The 22,041-nt window shown below is 38.7% G+C and overlaps 1 protein-coding gene across 1 annotated transcript in view; it reads left to right on the forward strand.

Annotated features, from left to right (window-relative positions):
- Positions 1-22,041, forward strand: part of VPS37A (VPS37A subunit of ESCRT-I) — a 31,080-nt gene continuing 9,039 nt past the window's right edge. The window contains exons 1-4 of the mRNA XM_008146226.3: positions 1-438; positions 13,045-13,119; positions 15,435-15,549; positions 16,136-16,236. Coding sequence (XP_008144448.2) covers positions 314-438; positions 13,045-13,119; positions 15,435-15,549; positions 16,136-16,236 — 416 coding nt within the window. The 5' untranslated portion in view covers positions 1-313. The remainder of the gene's footprint in view (positions 439-13,044; positions 13,120-15,434; positions 15,550-16,135; positions 16,237-22,041) is intronic.

Below are 22,041 nucleotides of genomic sequence, written 5' to 3' on the forward strand. Positions count from 1 at the left end.
GGGGCACGCAGGGCGGAAGCTGGGGGTGGCGAAGGCTGGGTGGCGAGGCTGTCTGGCTGGTTTGGCGCCGGGCCTTGGAGGTAGGGGGCGGGTCCCGGGACGCGAGTTCCCTCCGTCCGGTGCCCGCGGCCAGAGCATGCCCCCGAGGACCCGGGGACCCCCCGTCGGGCCCGCTTAGAGGAGTCGTGGCCGCCCCGCGCTCGGGTCCCGGGCGTCCGTCCCGCTCCTCCGTCGTGGAAGCAACCACCGGACGGAGCCGCTGGGAGAGGCAGGCCGGACCGACTCGGGCCTCGGGCCCGGGGACCCGGGGAGGATGAGCTGGCTCTTCCCCCTGACCAAGAGCGCCTCCTCCTCCGCAGCGGGGTCCGCCGGCGGCCTCACCAGCCTCCAACAGCAGAAGCAGCGCCTGATCGAGTCCCTGCGGAGCTCCCACTCCAGGTGACTGACTGGTCGCTCCCCCTCGGACCCGAGGAGAAAGCAGAAGGGCGGGCGGGCTGGGACTAATCCCCATCGCGGGTCCCCAGGCCGACTCCGCGCCAGCTGCCTCTCTTTGATACACCTCCCTTCGTCCAGGTGGTGGACACGCTTGCTCTGGCCTCTCGGACCCCAGTTCAGGATTTTTCCTCCGGACCCTCCCCCGTCTCCCCCCGCCCCCCCCTTTGCCCCGCCGCTGCTCAGCTCTTCTCATTCTGACTTGCTCATCCCTCCTGACCCATGGCTGCTGACTGTAATCTGGCTCATAGGCCGTTTCCAGTATCCCTCGCTCTGCCCCGCTCCCTTCCCCACTACCCTTTCCCTCTGGCCACCTGATTGCCGCTTTGGCCCAAGTGTTAAAACATGTTACTTGGCCAAAAGGCTTTGTGAAGCGCAATGTCCAAGACTCACAAATAGTGGGAGATGGGGGTAGGGGAGGGGAGGGGGTAAAGGAACTGTTGCAACATCCGAGGAAAGGGAAGCCTTCAGTTTTCATCAGCGAGTTCTCCTCTGGGAGTGACCTACTCCGTCCTCGTGCAGGCGTCCTCAAACTACGGCCCGCGGGCCACATGCGGGTGTTTTTGCCGTTTTGTTTTTTTTTACTTCAAAATAAGATATGTGCAGTGTGCACAGGAATTTGTTCATAGTTTTTTTTTTAAACTATAGTCCGGCCCTCCAACGGTCTGAGGGACAGTGAACTGGCCCCCTGTTTAAAAAGTGTGAGGACCCCTGCACCCTGTTCCAACTACCTCTCCTGCCTGACCACGACCAGCCTCTGTACATTTCTCACTGTTATTCTGGTTCCCACACACACGGGAATGGTCATATTTATCATGATTGTTCTGTTGTCTTCCTAGGAGTTTTTCATTTTCAGCCGGGTCAGATTAGAAATATTTTGCAGTTCCAATGATTTCAGCTGTTTTTACTGTCATCTGGTTTGCTTCTCCTTTTATATTGCAAATATCGGTGGCCTCTAATGGTTTTCAAAAATTAGTACCACCTCTTTATATTATTGTATGAATTATGCAAGTATATTTACTTAATAGTGTTACAGCATGTATTTTGATGTAAAGATATTAACATCGTTCAGCCCTAACCTTTTTAAAATAAACTTTTCACCCATTGTAAAGATATGGGTTTTAAGAGAATAAAATTGATTAAGTCCTGTTGAACAAACTAGTAGAGGCAATTTTATTTGTAACTCTACTAATTTTTCAAGCAAGTAAGTTATGGTGTAGAATAATTTTAGATTAGAAAGATTCTTAAAAATTCACTACAAAGTCAATTTGGCTAAAATGAGGCCTATTGCTGATGAACTGTTTCTTGGTTCTTTTGTCTCAGTTCTACTTGTTCAGAACTTTCAAAAGGTAAACATTTGTGGTATTTAACTGGAAAGAGTAGCATGCTCTTTGATCTAATGGTGGTTTTGTGTGTTTTTTTTGGAAAATTTAGTTCACAGAGTCTTTTTCTAAATAGAGTTGTGTACTAACCTGCAAGAGCTACTCTTACAAGATTTGCTTATGAAAATGACTCATTTTTTAAATTGAAACAAACGGAAGTTTGTCCCCTCAGAAAGTGTCACTTGTATGACTAGTTATGTATTAAACTAGTATTACTATTGCCAAAATACTTTTTTAGAACCACACCTTTCTAATTAATTGCTTTAAACCTTTAGTATATTCTGTTAAGTATTCTCATTGCTGACAAAATTTTATTCTTTGAGGTTGGAGTTGAATTTTTCAAATATTCCAAAGTCCTTTGCTGCTAAGGCTGGTACATATGGGAAGTGATTGATCTGAAATGTATTTATTTTTTGGCTTCCCAAATAAGGTGAGAATGTAAAGCAGTAATTATTAATCTAAGGAGTTCTGAAGTTGGTTTAAGAGGATCTGTAAATGCTTTGAACAAATGCAGAAAGGATCCATTTTATTTTTTGAGCCAGAGGTCAAATGGATGTATAATTTCATGTGACATTATCCATATATTTTGTAATGTTATAAAAATTTAACTTTAAGTACTCTTTATTTCTGTAAGTTCTTTTATAAAAATACTTGAAGGTTTTGTTGTTGTTATTATTGAAATATTACACATTTATAAACTAAACTTGGGTAATTAGGAGACAATTAAGTACATTCCAGGAATGGTATGATTCCAGAAAAGATGATATCCACCTATTTTTGTTAAATATGCCTTTTTAACTCATGACATATATTTTAAAGCTAACTAGTAAAAAATTATCTGCAGTATACTACAACTTATACTTAAAAGATTTTTGGGCAGAAGGACACTGATTGGTTATTCTGAAGGTGCACTGTACAAAAGTTGAAATGTTTTGAATGGTATTTTAATGAACAATATAAAACTTCCTAAATTGTGAATGTCAATATCCTGTTTGTGCTGCCCACCTCCCTCATTTTTCATATCTGTCCCTTCTCCAAATATAAGGTCAACAGCTCTTCCTGACAGTGAAAGTATGTGTTTTATTTTTTCTTCCCTCTAGATTCCTGTCTCCCGCCCCTCCCCTGCCCCCCAATTCTCTCATTTATCTTCCAACTCTTAATCTTCTTTTAACTCCTTATAATTCAAACCTTTCATTTTAGAAAAGAGCATGTTGTTTCTTCCCTTTCTCTATGAATGTAGACTCCTTTTTTTGTTAACCTAAGAAATTCTTCCTTATCTTCCTCATGCCTTGCCTAAAGGCTAGATGAATTTTATGTGTATTTCCTCATCTAAGTCTTACTGACAAGGCAACTCATAGGTAACAACAAGAGTGTTTAACCAGAGCATGATAATACGTTTGTCTGCCATGAAAATGGAAATTGAAAGTCATGTTGACTAGGCTCAAGTGACATATTCCACCTTCTGAACAACAGGTATCACCATAATTCCGGACTTTCTGGGTGGGAATGGGACTCGTTCTGGTTTGTTCTGCTTCCTCAAGAAGCTTGCTCTAGAGCACACTGTCTTGTTTCCCACCCAAATCCACTTCCCCTGACTTCTTGGAAGAGCACCTGTTGTTATCCGGTTATCTGCAAAGCCACCTACTCATTGGAGGCTGTGCTCTTTTCCACCCCAGCACGTACCTGATGATTGTTTACGCCAATGATGATGGCTTAGTCACTAAGCCTTAGTTCCCCCTGCTAGTGACTGTGAAAGCAGGACTCTGAACCTGCTCTTGGTCAGTGGGAGTTGGAGGAGAGAAGTCTGCTGAGGAGCTGTTCCAAACATTTTCTCAATTATAAAGATGTCTCAAAGGAAATGTTCTGGATGTTGTTGTGCTACATGGACATGTGGAACTGCTTGGATCAGGGGAGGAATACAGGCTGACTACAGAATAGAAAGCTGGAATGTCCGTGATAATACTGTGATGCTGAAGTAACCAGTTGGGGGAAACTTCCCGCCTCTGGACCTCTGGCTGCATAAGATTAATAACCCCTTACTGTTTAGGCCACTTTCAGCCTGATTTCAATTAGTTGTAGTTGAAATGTCCCAGGTGATACCCACTAATCCCAAAATCTAGAGATTCCTTAGAAGTGAAGCTGTTAAGTATTTCTGTGCATTGTCCCTGTAATCAGACAATATTGAAAACTGATGGTCTTAGCCAGGGGTCCTCAAACTTTTTAAACAGAGAGCCAGTTCACTGTCCCTCAGACCGTTGAGGGCTGGACTATAGTTTAAAAAAAAACTATGAACAAATTCCTATGCATACTGCACATATCTTATTTTGAAGTAAAAAAACAAAACGGCAAAAACACCCTCATGTGGCCCGCGGGCCGTAGTTTGAGGACACCTGGTAGCAGTTACCATCCCAATTATCCTGGTTTCTCTCTCTCTCAATATCTAAAGTCAGCTTACTTTATCTCCTTAGGTCTAAAAGCACAGCAATGTTGTAAATGGTAACTATTATCTGCAATTAACTATGTAAATTCAAAGTTATAAAATAGTAATCCTTCATTACTTTTTGCTTAGGGATATCAGCTGTCTAAAGTAAAGGATTTCTGCATCATTTTAATAAAGTAGATGGTAATTCTGGTGTTATTTTTATTTTATCTTCAGTAGGAAAATCTAATTTGGGAATTATGTTTATCAGAATTGCTATCTTTTTTACTCTGGGATGACTAATAATCTTAATGAAAGAAGCTCTGTACCAGAAGTCAGGAGATCCTGATGTGTCATTAACTGGCAGTGCAACCTTGGGTGTTCACATAACCTTAATAGTCCTAGGGCTACTGGAGTGAGAGGACCGACTGGCTACCTAAATTCTTACTGCCTACTGGAAAGTCTACAGTTTCCTCAGGTTACTGGCTGTGAACATTATCTTAGAGATAAAAGACAAAATGAATTTGAGCAACATAACTGGAAGTAAGCAGAAATTGTTGACCTTAGTAAAAGCAGCTTGACTTTAGATGAATGAAAGCTTTGTAATCAAACTATCATGGATTCCAATTCTGGCTCTAACATATTGTTAGTATAACTATATACTGTATACTAATAATATGACCTATTGGCAAGTTACTCAATTTCTCTGAGCTTCCATCTGTAAAATTAGGAATTTTGATTCCTCTTGTGCAGGATTGTTGATATTTAATTTATATAATCATTCATTGTTGTCTCTGGCTCATAGTAAGCATATGAAAAATTACTTCCCTTTTTCCACTGCATAGAATTAGTGTGCCTGGAGCTATTATTGCCTCTTAACCTACATGCTTATTGCCTCTTAGCCCTAGCTTATGGTTTATGAATCCCTCACCAGCCTACCTAAAGCTCATCCACCTCTGGCAGGACTACTTCTGACTTCCCATTCAGAAAGTAAGTCCATTCCAGAGAGTTTCTACACAAAAGCAATGCATGTATGTTGAAAGATTTTAGATATAGTACGTGTAAAGAAACTAGAATATTCTTTGGGACACAGTAGGTACTCTGTAAATGGCAATTATTTTTATTTTAAAAATACTAGTACCAATCTTCATATTCTTAAGTTTTTTGAAATTTCCTATTGTTGCCAGCCCCTGACTACCATTGCCAACATTTAAAATTGGAGATTTTTTCATTAAATTTTTCAAATTTTCAATAAAAAAAGACTTTATTAATTTAAGCAATTTTAGGTTCACAGCAAAACTGAGCAGCAGGTACAGAGATTTCCTATATGGTCCTTGCCCCTTCCAACTTGTCAACTTGTCTGTTGACATAGGAAGATCTGGAAAGATTTAGCAACTGTTTCCACATAGCAGTATTAGCTTTGAGCTGAAGAGTGTTCCCTTACTGGTCTGCCTCTTGTCCATTTTACCAGTTTGCAGTCACTCCCTATTGTACTACAAGCAGCTGCCTTCACTCATGTACATTATTTAACAATTATAGGTATTCGAGATTAAAACTTCCTAATGGAAGGAAATTATATATATAAAAAGCTAATACATAAATTGTCCCCGTGGGAGTTCAACCAGAAGTTTGATCGCTTGCTATGATGTTCGCTGACCACCAGGGGTTGGCACGGAACGAAGGAAGGCCCTGGCCGGCAGCCAGAAGGTCCTGATCAGCCCTGATTGCTGGCCAAGCCTAGGGACCCTACCTGTGCTGAATTTTGTGCACTGGGCATCTAGTGTTGCAATAAAAAAAATCCAAAAATCTGCTATGCTTTAGCCTATTGAAGCTACAGAATCTACAAAATGTCAATATTTTAACTCTAAATGGGTGTTGAGCTCATAGTATACTTTAAAAATTATGTATATCAAACAGTCCCATAATTAAGTGAATTTTAATTTGGTACATTAGATCTTATACTCTTTTTATAACCAGTGATTGAAAGTTCTAATTGTGAAGTATATGATACAACATAGTAGGTTGCCTTTTAAGAAAAAGTTTTCTAAATCCTGTGTAATAAAAGCCCAGCCATCGACCATAACGGCAAAATGACCGCGTGACCAGCCACTATGAGGTGCACTGATCACCTCTTGGTTCCTTTCCCTGGCCGGCAGGCTCCGATTGCCGATGGGGAACCGGGGTAGGGGGTGGTGAGATGGCCCTGATCACAGGCTAGGCCTAGGGACTGTACCCGCACACAATTTTGTGCGCCAGGCCTCTAGTAGAATCTTAACAGCTCAGGTGCTATCTCTAGTTAATTTCCTCTTAGTAGTATCAGTCAGTACCTAGCTATAAAAAAAAAAAAAAAGGCCCTAACTGGTTTGGCTCAGTGGATAGAGCGTTGGCCTGCGGACCTGAAGGGTCCCAGGTTTGATTCCGGTCAAGGGCATGTACCTTGGTTGCAGGCCCATCCCCAGTGGGGGGTGTGCAGGAGGCAGCTGATCGATGTTTCTGTCATCGATGTTTCTAACTCTATCCCTCTCCCTTCCTCTCTGTAAAAAATCAATAAAATATATTACAAAAAAAAAAAGTTACCAGGCAGTCATTTCTCTCTCCATTGTTAATTAAATCCAGCCACATCTACCTCTCCCCTCCTACCCAGGAACTCCTAAGCTGTCTCTACTCTCTGCTCACCTAAGCCAAACCCTGGTCATCCTGGTTCCACTCTGTCTTTCTTCCCTGCTACTGCTGGGTTCTAAGTCTCCGCTCTGCCTCCAGTTGTCTTCCCTTAATTTGTTTCTTCCACATGGCTGCCAGTGTCATCTTTCGAAAATTCAAGCATGGCTGTGTTATTCCTTTCAGTACTAGGTGTGCCAGTTAATAATGCGGATTTTGTAATCAAAGAAAACACAATAATTTCAAGAGAAACATCACAAGTGCTTTATTCTAAATAATGTCCATCGTGGATACCGTCCCAATAGAGCTTTTCTTGTTTTGAGGCAAATCATTCACAGACCCAATTTTCCACCTCTTCGTGTGTTTTGAAGTGTGTGCCATCGATCGGAACAAGTGGTAATCTGAAGGAGCAAGGTCTGGTGAATACGGCGGGTGGATTAATACTTCCCAGGCAAGATCTTTTAACATGTCTTTAACTGGTTTTGAAGTGTGTGATGGTGAGTTATGAAGCAAAATTACTTTGCCTTGTCTTCTGGCCCATTCTGGTCATTTCATGATCAAAGCGTGGTTCAAATTGATTATTTGTTGTCAGTAGTGATTAGTATTAATGGTTTCACCTGGTTTTAGAAGCTCATATACACCACACCTTCCTGATCCCACCAAACGCAGAGCATTGTCTCTTTCTGAAGTGATTTGGCTTTGAGGTTGATGTTGATGGTTGACCTGGATCAACCCATGATTTTGTGCATTTGGGATTCTCAAAATAGATCCACTTTCATCGCCAGTCACAATTCAATGCAAAAAAGACTTTCTTTTGTGCCGTTGAAGCAACATTTTACTGATGACTTTCCGGTTTTCCATTGGTCTTTCGTTCACTTGATGTGGCACCCATTTCCCTTCCTTTAAAATCTTTCCCATTGCTTGTACTAGTAAACAATCGGAAATTGTTTGCTGAGCAATGATTAATCTTTCTGCAAGTTGTTTTTGAGTTTGACACGCATCTTCATCCAATAATGCTTGTCATTGTTGGTCTTCAAACGTTTTCGGTTGACCTGGACGTTCTTTGTCTTTCACATTGAAATCATCACTTTTAAAGCGTTTAAACCAGCGTTCACAAGTATCTGGAGATGGAGCATGTTCCCCATAAGCTTCCCGAAGTATTCAGCAGCACTTTTCTTTAAAATAAATAATGAATTATAACTTCCCGCAAATGCTTTTTTTTTGGCACGAAATTCAACATTTTTAAGCGTAAAAATATCTATGATGTTAACACCTTCAGCAAATTTGACATGAAGTTTTGAAGCTTGTTAACAATATAGCATACATATCAAATCGCATGTATATCAACATATGTGTAACTCCATCCATTGAAAAAAGTCCGCATTATTAGCCGGTACACCTAGTAGATCCCTAAAGTACAGCCTCTTTAGCTTGATGTCTGCTTTTCATAGAAGATGGTTATGTAACTGATGGAAAGGTGTCCACAAAGGGGATGTGAAGTTTCTTTAATGGCCAAGGATATGGAGACTATTAGAGACCGTGTTACTCCTTTCGGAAGCTTTCCTTAGGTGTTTACTCTGCCTAGAATGTCCACTTCACTTAGAAACCTAGTTTCGCTTTCCTGAGTGTTAGCTCTGATTTGACTTCTATGTGTAGTTCAGATGTGATTTTTTTTTCCTAGAAGACCTCGCTGCTACCAATGTTGCGCTTCTTAGGTTCCCCGAGATAGAAACTGAGAGGAAACCCCAGAGAAATTCCCAGATTTTATTAAGCTTATGCTCAAGCACAAGAGAAGCAGCACAGAGGAAAGGAAGGTCCTCTGAACTGGCTCAGGGGCAGCTGGCCCTGCTTGGCTGCTTTCATAAGCTGGGGACATAAGCTTGCACCCAAAGGTGGGCTTTTTTATTTTTTATTTATTTATTTTTATTTATTTATTTTTTAAATTACTTTATTGATTAAGGTATCACATATTTGTCATCAACCCCCTCCCCCCGTTCCCCTCCCACCCACCCCCCCACACACACACACAAGCCCCCCTCCCCCTGTTGTCCGTGATCATTGGTTAGGCTCATATGCAAGCACACAAGTCCTTTGGTTGATCTATCTCCCTTGTCCCCACCCTCCCCTACTTTCCCTCTGAGGTCCGACAGTCCGATCATTGCTGTTCTTGTTCCTCAGTCTATGCTGTTCATCATTTAAGGTGGGCTTTTTTAAAAAAGGCAGGCTTGAAGAATTTTCCATTTTAGATTCTTCCTTTTCCAGCTGCTTTGCTGTGGGGGCAAGCTGGCTAATTGCTCATTATGCCACCCTAAGAAGGTTGTTTAGTGGTCACACCTTGGGGTTAGTAGTTTATAAACAGGCAGTTGAGAAGGGACATAAAATTAGTTACTTCTGTGCTTTTGACTAGGAAGTGGAGGGGTTTGCAGTCAGCCAATTTTTCATATCTGTGGCCAAGTCCCTATGCTGTCTCACCACAAGCTCCCCCCCCACCCCCCGTTTGATTAGGTGTTTTTTTCTGTGTTCCTATAGCTCTTTGCACATCTGTCATTAGTAGCCTGTGTGTTCTACAGAGCACTGTTCAAAAGGTATTGTGAAATAAGTCCATGTTAAATATATTAGAAAATAAAATCAAGTGCTTTAGAATTTCTCAAAGCCTTTAATAGGCCTAAGTGCATTAGTATTCTCCAGGAGAAGGATCAGTTTTATATCATTTGTGTGTGTGTGTGTGTGTGTGTGTGTGTGTGTGTGCCACTTTCTTTTGTTTTAATTTCACCAATGTATAGTCTTTGCTCAATTAACTCTGTTTCCTTAAGTTTCTGTGTTTTGGGCTTGCTTAGTTTGGTGCATGCCTTGCATGGTTTGGTTTTGTTCAAACCTTTCAGATGTGTCTGTTTCTGTATTTGGGGTTCCTTGTAGACTTGTTTGAGGATACTTGACTGTTTATCATAGCCTGCCTCTGGTGATGAATGCAAAAGGACCTGCTCCAATATGGGACAAGCTGAGAGTTGTCAAATGGAGGCTTCCTGAGGCACTGCCACCTCAGAGGCTCCTTCACTGCTGTTCCCGTACTGTGTGCTGGCTGGAACAAGCCTGGGGAAAGAAGTGCTCTAGCATTCAGAGCTGTTACTGCTCTCCCTTCCCTTACCCTGAAAGGCGCTCCTGCTCTGCCCGCCACACTCCTGGTTTGCATTGACTTGAGCTTGGAGGCCCTGCAAACTGCTCCACTTTGCATTGGTTTTATGTTTTGGATTGTCATTAGGTTCTGTATTTACTATCTTTTCCTTTCCTTTTTCTTTAAATTGAATCCCATTTTTTAAAAATCTTTTAGGGATTCTCCCAAACTGCTTTTCTGCTTATGGCACTACTTGCCTTGTAGCAATGTTATAGATTTGCTTTTAAAGTCTGTTTTGATATTTCCTGGAGATTTAGATAAGAAGGGGAAGTTGTCTATTCTCCTATATCTTTATTTTCATGTGAACCTTCATTTATTCACCTATAAACAGTCCTTGAGTTACCCATGGGAAATGAATGGTATCAGTACCTTGATCTCTTTAGTTACTGGACTGGACTATCTATCTCTTCATGTCCTGTGTGTCCCTTCAGAGCCAACACCATACTATATTCGTCTCTATTTGTATTTCCTTGCAAGATGCTGCAAAAATGGTAGCTGTTTCAGTTGAACCATGTTTTGCCTATTAAATCCAAGTTTACAGAAAATATAAAGGAGGAGATAAATGAATGTTCTACAAAAGGAATCTTTTAACCATAATTAGTGAGTGCCTCTTGCATTTCAGGATACATTTGTTTACAGCTTTAGGGACTATTAAAGAAATGAAGATTCCAGTTAGTCATACATTCTGACTAACAGTTATCTGTTGTTTCAGCTTTCTTAAGTCCCAGATTCAGAGCCAGTGAGGTAAAACCACACTACTTCACTTGTCTCGGAAAACCTAGAAAATAAAATTATTAATGGAGCATCGTTTAAATTTTCTCTTGTGGTGTGATTACAGTATTGCTTTAAAATATTGTGTGTTTGTTTACATGTGAAGTGGTACTGCCTGTCAGCATAAAGATGTGGTTTTAAGAATGCTTATCAGAGCATGGTTCACAGTAGTAAAAATTGAAAACAATTTAAATATCTAAAAAGAGACAATAGGTTAAACAATATACTAGAATATTATGCTGTCATTAATTGTGGTGACTGTGAATTGAACATTTCTGACCAAATACAATGCCTAAAAACAGTTAAAATTTTAATACTACAAGTTTAGGCAGATTCCAACTTAGATGCGAATTCTAAATGCCTATTTAATAATAGCTAATTTTTATGTATTATGTGGAGGGCTTTCCATGCATTATCTCACTTAATCTAACAACTCTTTTAGGTAGATAGATGCTTGTAATATTCCCATTTCCCATTTGAGAGATGAGGCTTAGAGAGGTTAAGTAACTTGCCCATGACCACACAAGTTAATGGTAGAGGATTTGCGTCCAGGAAGCCTAACTTAAGAGGTCATGCTCTCAATCACTAAGATGCTCTACTTGGCTTTGAACTGGTGGATGTGTTTGTGACCAGTATTCCCTTGAAGCAGTGACATGGGTCCCAAGATAATGTAGAGAAATAAAAAACTTAATAAAACTTTATTGATTACATGGTGTTCATAGAACTGAGGAGGCTGTCAATATCCTAGTTCAAACCTGTTCCCCAAAGAGAAACATTCATAAAATTTTAAGTCCTAATATTGAATATCATTTTGAGTCTCTTTATCTATTTTTTCTCCTCAGTCATAGTCCCACTCCATGGATGTCAGAGGAGAAAGCTTATCAATATATGTCATTTCTTCACAACTCCCAACACTTTTGAACCTTTCAAACTACCTAAAATTTACATATTCTTAAGGCTAGGCTTTTATCAAAAGACCAAAAAATGAGGAAAATAAGAGGTTTTCTAAAGCTATTAGTTAAAGTAACCAAAACAAAATAAATTATTATGCAAAGGCTAAACATCTTTTGAAGGTATTCATGCTTTAAAAAGTTTATATATTTAAATATTAAGTTTTCTCTCAACCATAACTTATTAATATAACTTAGTATTTTTTCTCTTTGAAAATATGAATGTTAGTTAGAATTCCACATGAGCCCCCCAAAATTTGGTTGGTAAATTATAATTGTAATAATGTATGCCTGCAAACTATCAATAAAATAGAATTCTGAATGTAGAATGTTAAAATATAAGGGACTTAGAGTAGTTGGAAATTATGTTCAGCTGCTAGGAATAAAGACTCCCAAAATAGTGACACAAAATAAAAGTTTGTTTTTTCTCTCACATAAAAAGAAATTTCTGTAGTCATCAAGAATCCGCACTACTTCTTTCTACCTTAGTTCTGCCTAACCTTCCATTCTCAGGGCCACTCATGGTCCAGTACTGACTGAAGTCCAGCTCTCAGGTCCAGGCAGAAAGGGCACATACGCTCATACCAGGTTTTTTGTTCCCCTTTAAATGCTTTCCTGGAAATTCAACCCCCTCCCTCCCCCCCCCCAATTTCTATTTTTCTGTATCTTATTGGCTAGCACTTAAGTCTATAGCAACAACCAGCTGCAAGAAAGACTAGAACATTGCTATTTCAGAATAAAATTAGGCTTCTCTTAGGAAGAAGGGGAGTATTTGTTTTTTGGAAAACAGCCAGCAGTTAAGTTTAAATACAGCTGGTTAGTGGCACAGTTGTAGTTAGAACCCAGATAGATGTCTTGCTGATCTGTATTAACCAGCGTGCTCACAATCGCTTTTACTAACAATGAATTGATAAAGTGATAGTAAGTCAATCTAGCATTATTATAAGTTATTTTTTGCCTCTTTACCTCAACATCTACCCCCCCACACACACTTAAATATTTCAGAGTATTATTGCCTCTTTTTTGATAAACCTTCCTATGATCACTTTCCCTTCAAGATACAAGTTATATTGGCCATCTAGATTCTGTGATTAAAACTAAAAATAATTTTAGTAGGCTCTAAAAACATTTAACGTTTGTCTTTAATATTAATGGTTTTATAACTTTAGGTACAATTTTTTCTCAAATTTTCTCCTACAGTATAGCTGAAATACAGAAAGATGTGGAATACAGGTTGCCATTCAGCGTAAACAACCTGACAATTAACATTAATATGTGAGTAGAAATTGTATCCTATTTTTCTATGTAATACGACTATTTATTATTAGAAGTAAATTGTTTAAAGTGAACTTATTTTAAATATTCCCTTTCCAGTAACTATAATTTATCAAAGTTGCACAATTTTGTGAATAAATATTTTGTAAAGAAATTACTTAATGTATATTGCCGTAAGAAAACTATAAAAGAGGAAATGCAATAAAAATAAAAATCATGAATACTGTATTCAGTTTCATTGATTTGCACTAAAGTCTTTGCTGGAAGTAGATTGAAAGAGGAGAATGATGATAAACAATCAAAGAGATCATGTATGGAAAACCATTAGGGATATATTCATCTTTATATCCTAAAGAAGTTGAAAGTTCAAGACTGATTTGATCTGCTTATTTTTAAAGGAAAAAAAGTTAAAAATATAAACATGAGGGTATTTACCTTATAAAGAGGAAAGTTGGACAAAAGAAGTTCTTACCTCAGATTACATTAGGTGGCTGGCTTCTAGAGGCAGTGTGTGGGTGAGGTAAAAAGGTACCTAACCGGAAGACAGGAACCAGGGCTTATTCATCTTCATAGCCTCATTGCCCAGCGTAGTGCCTGCACAGAGAGGCGTTACTATGTCCTAGTTGAAGGAGTGAATTCAGGCATATGCTGTCTTATCTTGATGTGGTCTTTTGAGTCCTCACAGTAGCAAATTGGGGCAAATTATAGACCCATAGGTAGTGACAGCATAGTCGGGATACAAACCCAGATTAGTCAGGCTCCAGAGGCCACTTGTTGCCTTTTTACCAAACTAGTTTAACATCGTCAACTATATAAATTGAGTAGTTTTGTTTCTCTCCAAGTGTCCTATGTACAACTAAGCAGAAGAAGCCAACAAAGACCTAGTTTTCTTTTTGACATTGCTGCCAACAAAGAGTTTTCTGAGCCAACGGGGGAACGGAGGAGCAATTTAAAAGAACACATTCTTTTGAGTTTTAGAGGGAATTTGGAAAAGTCTCATTTCCAGTAAAATCCCATTTTTTAAGATTTCACTCCCTAATCTTAAATTTGTAATAGGTAAAAAAAAAGGTTAAAGTTTTCAGTCTTATATTGAGAATGTACTGTTTGTGTTTTTTTTATTTGAAACCATGTGATTCACCTTAGAATTGGGAGAGATGTGTTAGTTGGGACATTTAAAAAAAGAGCATTATGGCAGCTTTAATGTTTCATTTCTAGCACTTTCCATTTTTTCCATTTACTCTTTAAAAATTCAGTAGATAGTGAAATAATTCTTGGCAGCATTTTAAAAGTAAGAAAACCACGTGTAAAAAAATTATATGACCAGAACTGTGGTCCAATAAATAACCAGGCTGGGTTAGTGTGACTCACCTTCTACAAATGCCTCATCTAATTTTTAGCTGAGATTTGTATTGGTATATTATAAGCAATTAATTAAAGACTATTCTAAATTCATGGTATCCATGTTCCACATTAAGTAGGTTTTACTATAAGGCAAGCATGTCAAACTCAAAGGCTAACACAGGCCAGATAAATAAGATTTAAATTTATGTGGGCCGCAAAAAAAAACAAAAGCTTCAATTTTCATAGAAACATAGGTTTATTTTGATAGAGACATACTGAATACAAAGGGATGAAATAAATGAGTAATTGTTAACATAAAATAATAAAACATTTTAATAAAAATTAATGTTTTCTTGAACATTAACTTACCAGACACTGAATAACTGCACAAATTAATAAGCGTAACACAAATAAACCTATTTTTCTTGTTCTCTGAAAGCGAAATATTTCCTGTTGCGCACACCAAACAAGTCAGTCCAAGACTAATGACGTGGCAGTCAGCTGCTAAAATATTTGCTGCTAGTATTAGTGGAGAGAAATGGTACTCCTGTGTGTAAGGCGCGTAAGGAAATGAATGCAACACGATTATAGTAATCAGTCATTAGCGAACGTTGTAGTTCGTTATTAATAATTATGTATATCAGGATATTGTAAAAATTAAGTTATGAAATTTTTATTAAAACGTTTCTTACATGCCGTTATATTGGCTGGGCCGCAAAAATATTCATTGTGGGCCACATGTGGCTGAGTTTGACGTGCTTGCTGTATGGAATTACTGAATTTTATTTCCAAAGTGTATCCTTTTGTATATTTTCAATCATCTCAACAACCATAAAAGAGCACTTATTACTAAATAATAAATCCAAATGAAAGTATGAAAATTTAATTTGTTTTAAACTAACTTTGTTTTAGGATTATTACTATGTAATGTAACATTTGTTGTCTTTGTTTTTCATCTGTTCTACCTTTACCAGATTGCTTCCTCCGCAATTTCCTCAGGAAAAACCAGTGATCAGTGTTTATCCACCAATACGACATCATTTAATGGATAAACAAGGAGTATATGTTACCTCTCCATTAGTAAACAATGTATGTTTATGGTATATTTATTTCAGAGTAATAAAACAGGTGTATTACTTTTTTACTAAATACTTTCGAAATCTAAAATGCACTTAAAATCTCATTTTGAAATAAGTAACTTTCAAAAATCTTTTCCACTGTCTATGATAGTACTGATTCAAAGGTTGTTTTTCAGTGTCAAGGACCTGCTGAGGTTCACAGTAGATATTCCATAGTTTTTAGTAGAAATAAAATTCAGATATGCCTTAAAGTTCTCAAGCTATGTATAACATTGATTAACGTGAATAATGTACTCTCAGTATTTACCTTTGACCCTTCCAATCTTTATAAATAGTGAAATGTGGAAATATTTTAGGTACATCATTGATTAAATAGACTTTTAATTTGATTTATGGTATTGATTCTATTAGAAAATATTGCAAGTTGTGGATTGCTGATATGTTTATTTGACACAATGTCCTTTGCTTTCCATTTAATTCTTGACTTGTAAAAATAGGTTTTAATATTTAAGTTTTAGAGTGAAGTTATTCTAATGAGAACTTATATTCTTTTTCTGAAAGTGATTTTAATCATTCTGTATTACTGTTATTTTCAGTTTACAATGCACTCAGATCTTGGAAAAATTATTCAGAGTCTATTGGATGAGTTTTGGAAGAATCCTCCAGTTTTAGCTCCTACTTCAACAGCATTTCCATAGTAAGTATATTTATAACAAATGTTTGTATATATTTATTTTAATCAGAGTAATCAGAATGTAGTTTAAAAATTCAGATGATGCTAAAAAGAACTCCTTTGTTTTTACATCCCCATCTTCACAAAAATACATTCATACTTTTCAGAGACAGCTGTTTTCTTCTTTTAGCTGCTTCTCTAATATTTATTTTCATCTTTTTTAAAAAAATTTATTGATTGATTTGAGAGAGAGAGGAAGGGGGGCAGGAAAGGGGGTGTAAAGAGAGAGAAACATCGATTTGTTGTTCATGTGCTTATGCATTCATTGGTTGTTTCTTGTATGTGCCTTGTCTGGAGATAGAACCTGCAGCCTTGGTGTACTGCTCTAACCAACTGAGCTGCTCAGCCAGGGCTACCTTCATCTTAGTCAATAATATGAATATACTGCTACATTTTTATCCCATCATTTTATATATTACCTATTGAGTTCCTATTATGATCAATGAGGATTTTAGTTATCTTTCACAAATCTTCTCTCATTCTCTCAGTGAAATTATATCATTTTTATTTAAATAAATTTTTGGTGTTTTCATTACTTTGACTACACATTTCCTGTCGCCTAAATACGTTACCAAATTACATTTTCCTGTTATAACTTTTTTGCTTTTTTCTGGAGTTAATTACTTCCAATTTTTCATTGGTTTTGTTTTCTTAGATCTTTTTAGTTTTCCTACTCACAGTCTTTTTGAGGCCCTGCTGTCTTTCACACTCTCCTGAGGGTACATCTCCCTTTCACAAACTCTGGTTGGTCCCAAAGCCACTCTCATGGTTTAGATGTTTTGGTCATAGCAGCATTCCACTTCCAGGCGCTAAAATCTTTTCTGGTTATTAAGGCTTCATAACATATTAGCCACAAAATTATGGTTTAAAACAATGAGCACATTTATTGTATTCAACTCAGAAAGGGGTCATCGGAGTGAGCTCTTATCTGCTCCGTTCATCGTAAGGAGGCTCTCCTCAGAGGCCTTGCCTGGGGGTGTCAGCTGGTATACCTAGATGTTACCTTTATGTGTGCTGGGCTCCCTCACAACATAATGGCTGGTGTTCTAGCATGAACCTCCTGAGAGAGAGAGCTATGAGAAAGCCATAATGACTTAGTTGCTGAAGTCCTTCACTTCGGCTACATTTGATTTGTTGAGGCAATTGCAAAAACTTGACAAGATGCAAGGGGAGAAAAATCGCCTTTTCTTCTTGATAGTGGAGTGGCCTGGTTCTGCAAGGCCATATAGGACCAGAAATAATGCTGTGAACATTTTTGTAAATTATAACATGATGCTTGGAAGATAAATCTTGAGACATTTTTTTAAATCTGCAAATGTCTTTAATATACACTTACATGTAATAATTGGTGCAGTTCAAATTCTAAGTTAAAGTGATTTCCACTTTGAAAGCATTCCTTTATTGTCTAAATATAGGCTATTGGTGCTAAGATGTCCAATGCCATTTTGATTTCTGATTTTTATAACATTTTTTATATCTTTGATATTCTGAAACTGCATGATGGTGCAACTCCTTGTTGCTTTTTTTACTTTTCAGAATATTGTATTTATCGCCCAGTCCTTCTGTTTAATTTTAAAGAACGTTATTTTGTTCACAAGTCAAGTGGCAGTGACATCTTGTGCCTGGACATCTGCGTAGCTAGATTATCAGGTTCATTATGTACATCAACCCCAGCTCTCATCTTTGCCTCTTGTCTATGTCCTGGAGTCATGAGCCTCACTGATATTCTTTATCTAAAAACAGTATTTCCTGTCTTCTGTTAGGATAGGGCTAGATGTTAACTCATCATTCACCTTATATGAAAATAGAAGCCAACAAGTTTACTTGCTCTCTTTTTATGTAAGTTCTATGATAAAGTGCACATTATTATTTTTTTATATGAGCTGGTATACTCTATTTTTTTAAATTAATTCTTTATTGTTGAAAGTATTACAATACAGTTGTCCCCTTTATCCCTCATTGACCCCCTCTAACCTGCCCTGTCCCCCGCCCTATGCTAAAGTGCACATTAAGTTTCAGCCACCACCGGTTAGCCTCGATCATGCCCTGCAAGTTTGATGCATCTCCTAGATTATTTTATAGGTTCTATCTATCATAGGGGTCAAAATAAAGCAAAATGGTTCAGAATTATTAAGATTCATTCAAGAATAGTACAAATATTCTGTCATGTTGATCATACTGTTTCTAAATAACATATCCTATATAATAAAGAGGTGATATGCAAATTACCATCACTCCAACACCCAAGATGGCCTCCCCCCCAACTTGTGTATTTTGTCCTATTCTCCATTTTGCTAACTCCCTCCTCCCCCCAACTGTCCTATTCTCCATTCTGCTATTAGGTTGTTAATCCTTTATCAGTTTGTAGGAACTCTTTATATATTAGGTCAATTATCCTTGTGTCTATGATGAATTTAAAAAATTTCCCCCAATGTGTTATTTGTCTTTTCTTATAATGGGCTTTGTTCTGTAGAGGTTTGTTTGTTTTTGTGGGTTTTTTTCATATCATGGAATTTGTCATTTTTTCTTATGACTTATGAATTTAGTAGTACTATTTTTAATTTTTTGAGGAGCCTCCATACTTTGGTAATACAAAGTGGCTGCACAGGATTCCCATTTCTCCACCAACACTTATTACTTCTTGCCCAGTTAGAAATTTATGATCAGGTTACTCTTGAGATTACTTTTAGTCACTGAACTTGTCAAATTTATTCCAGAGCCCCATTTTCTTTTTCTTTCTTTCTTTTTTTAAAATTATTTATTGATTAAGGTGTCACATATTTGTCCTCATCCCCCCCGTTCCCATCCCACACCCCTCCCCACGGATGCCCCCACCCCCCTGTTGTCCTTAACCATTGGTTAGGCTCGTATGCATGCACACAAGTCCTTTGGTTGATCTTTCCCCCCTCCCCCACCTTCCCCTACCCTCTCTCTGAGGCCTGACATTCCGATCGATGCCTCCTTGTTTCTGGGTCTGTTCTTGTTAATCAGTCTATGTTGTTCATCATTTCCCCTAGATGAGTGAGATCATGTGTTACTAGAAATATACTTATAAGAACCGAATGTGAGATGAGCAATAATAGTTATGCTGACAGGCAAATGAATCAGTCTGTAGTGAGTTTCTTTCTGGACCAACAGTTCTTTTGAGACCCAATTTCAATGTCCACCAGTTCCTTTTGTGTACATGTCAGCACTGACTTTTTAGTTCTGGATGGTGGACAAATGGTGGTAATGCAGGTCCGACTCCCTCTGGTTTGGTCTCACCCGGACCTGGGACCCAGCCTCACCCAGACCCAGAGGCGTGCAGCCTCACCTGGACCCGGGATCCAGCCTCACCCGGACCCAGGGGCGCGCGACCTCACCCGAACCCAGGGGCGCGCGGCCTCCCCCGGACCCAGGAGCGTGTGGCCTCACCCGGGCCCGGGACCCAGCCTCACCCGGACCCAGGGCAGAGCCCCATTTTCATTCACAGCTTTTTTCATTCTTTTTTTCTTCTTATATTGGCTTAGTTCCATGGTCAGCAAACTGCAGCTCGCAAGCCACATGCGGCTCTTTGGCCCCTTGAGTGTGGCTCTTCCACAAAATACCACGGCCTGGGCGAGTCTATTTTGAAGAAGTGGTGTTAGAAGAAGTTTAAGTTTAAAAAATTTGGCTCTCAAAAGAAATTTCAATTGTTGTACTGCTGCTATTTGGCTCTGTTGACTAATGAGTTTGCCGACCACTGGCTTAGTTCAACTGCTCAATCGTTGAGTTCTGATCGTTCCTTCTGCTTCACCCAGCTTTGGACCCCTCCAGTTTACTTTCCACTTCAGTTATCATATTCTTCAGCTCTATGACTTCTATTTGGTACTTTCTTTCTTTCTTTCTTTTTTTTTTCTGGCAGACCTGCAAATTAGTACACATATTCACAGTATAAAAGGCTAAGAGGAAAAAAATAAAAGTTGAATAAAAGCTCTATTTAACTATTACCTGGCTATCTATTCATACATATCAGGGCTAATGGACATCATAGAGATTGTCTTCATTTATAAGTGTATGTATGCTGTTTATATATATATACTATATTTTTTAGTTTTTTAAGATCCAAGATGGAAAAAGAAGGAAATTATTCTACCCATCAACTTGGCTAGTCTTTTTTTTTTCCAATTTTTTTTTTTAAGGTATTATATGTGTACATATCTTACTATTGCCCCCCTATTCGGTACTTTCTTACATTTCCTAGTTCTTTGTTAAAGTTCTCACTGTTTTCCACCATTCTTCTGAGCAACTTCTTAACCATTACTTTGAACTGTTTATCAGGTATATTACTTATCTCCATTATTGAGGTTTTATCTTGCTCTTTTGTTTGGAACATATACTTTGTTTCTTTGTCTTGCTTGACTCTGTGTTGGTTTCTATCATGAGATAAAACAGTCACCTCCCCCAGTCTTGAGGATTGGACTAGGAGATGAAACTTGCCCTATCTCTTGAATGACTCTCAAACCTTTGTGATTATTCAAGCAGTCTATTATATTTTTAAGAGCTAACAGTAGTTCAAAGTGTGCCAGTTCCTGCCTGCTTCCCAGGCTCTGGGCGGGAGCGGCTTTTAAAGTATGCAAATATCTACTGCCTGTGGGACACAAGCTTAAGTCCCACTGGCCACAACATCCAGGCAAGTTAGAAGTGTCCTGTTGGGAGACAGTCTCAAAAGTCTGGCTCTAGGTAAGTGTATAATCTCCTTTCTGGGAGATACCAGCAAGCTGAGGAGAGGCAAAGGGAAAGTGCAAGATGGCGTCTACCACCTGTGTTCCCTGAGAGCACCTTCGTTAGCCTCTAGATACATGCCAAGCCTGAAACCTGCCCCTGATGCCGAAGCTCCTGCACAAGCAGATAGGCCACGTTCATGGAAAGACTGGTGGGGGTGGGGGGTGGTGGTGTCTGTACAGTGCCCTGGGGTAGTCTCTGTAACTATTACAATCCTATTGGACCCAGGAGCTCCAGCTCCCTGGCCTCCGAGCCAGGTGATCAATGGCATTTCCTGAGTAGCAGACAAAAAAGCCGGTGCACCAGATGCAAGCCCTTCAAGAACTGTTTCTCAGTTTGCTGTAGCTTTGGGGGGCTGGTGGATGCCAGTCCCATTGGTTTTCAAAGCTAGATGTTTAGAGGGCTCATCTTCATGGGGCTGGTTTTAAAAGTTGTGGAGCTCAAACACTTTGCTCCTTGGGGAGACACTTGGGATTTTGAGTTCCTTCCCAATTATGGGTCACCTTGCCAAGGGTGTGATTTATGGCAAGATTTTATCTCATCCTCTCATACTCATTTTGATGTCTTTTTTTTTTCTTATTTGCTTGATGTATAGAAGCCACTTAGTTAGTTTTTAGGATTTCTTACAGAAGAAATTATTCATATGTAGCTTATAGATTCTGTGTGTTCATGAGAGGAAGTGAGTTCAGGATCTTCCTACATCACCATCTTGAATAAGAACCCACATTATATCTTTATATATTAACATTTTTAGCAACTCATCTATACATTTAATTTTTCTTTAAAATTTTCTAGAAAATCAGTCTTTTTTTAAAAATTGTGTATTGTTTAAAGTATTACATGTGTCTCCTTTTTTCCCCATTGTCCTCTCCCCCCCACTCCCACCCCCTAGAACATTCCCTCAACCCCCTAGAAAATCAGTCTTGACTTTAAATCGTATTTGTTCAAATACAGTGAAAGTTACTAAGCAACCTCCACATGAATAAATTTTCTGAATTAAATGTTATTTACCACTAGAGGCCTGGT

Source organism: Eptesicus fuscus, chromosome 8 (assembly GCF_027574615.1).
Source record: "Eptesicus fuscus isolate TK198812 chromosome 8, DD_ASM_mEF_20220401, whole genome shotgun sequence".
Taxonomy (NCBI): domain Eukaryota; kingdom Metazoa; phylum Chordata; class Mammalia; order Chiroptera; family Vespertilionidae; genus Eptesicus; species Eptesicus fuscus.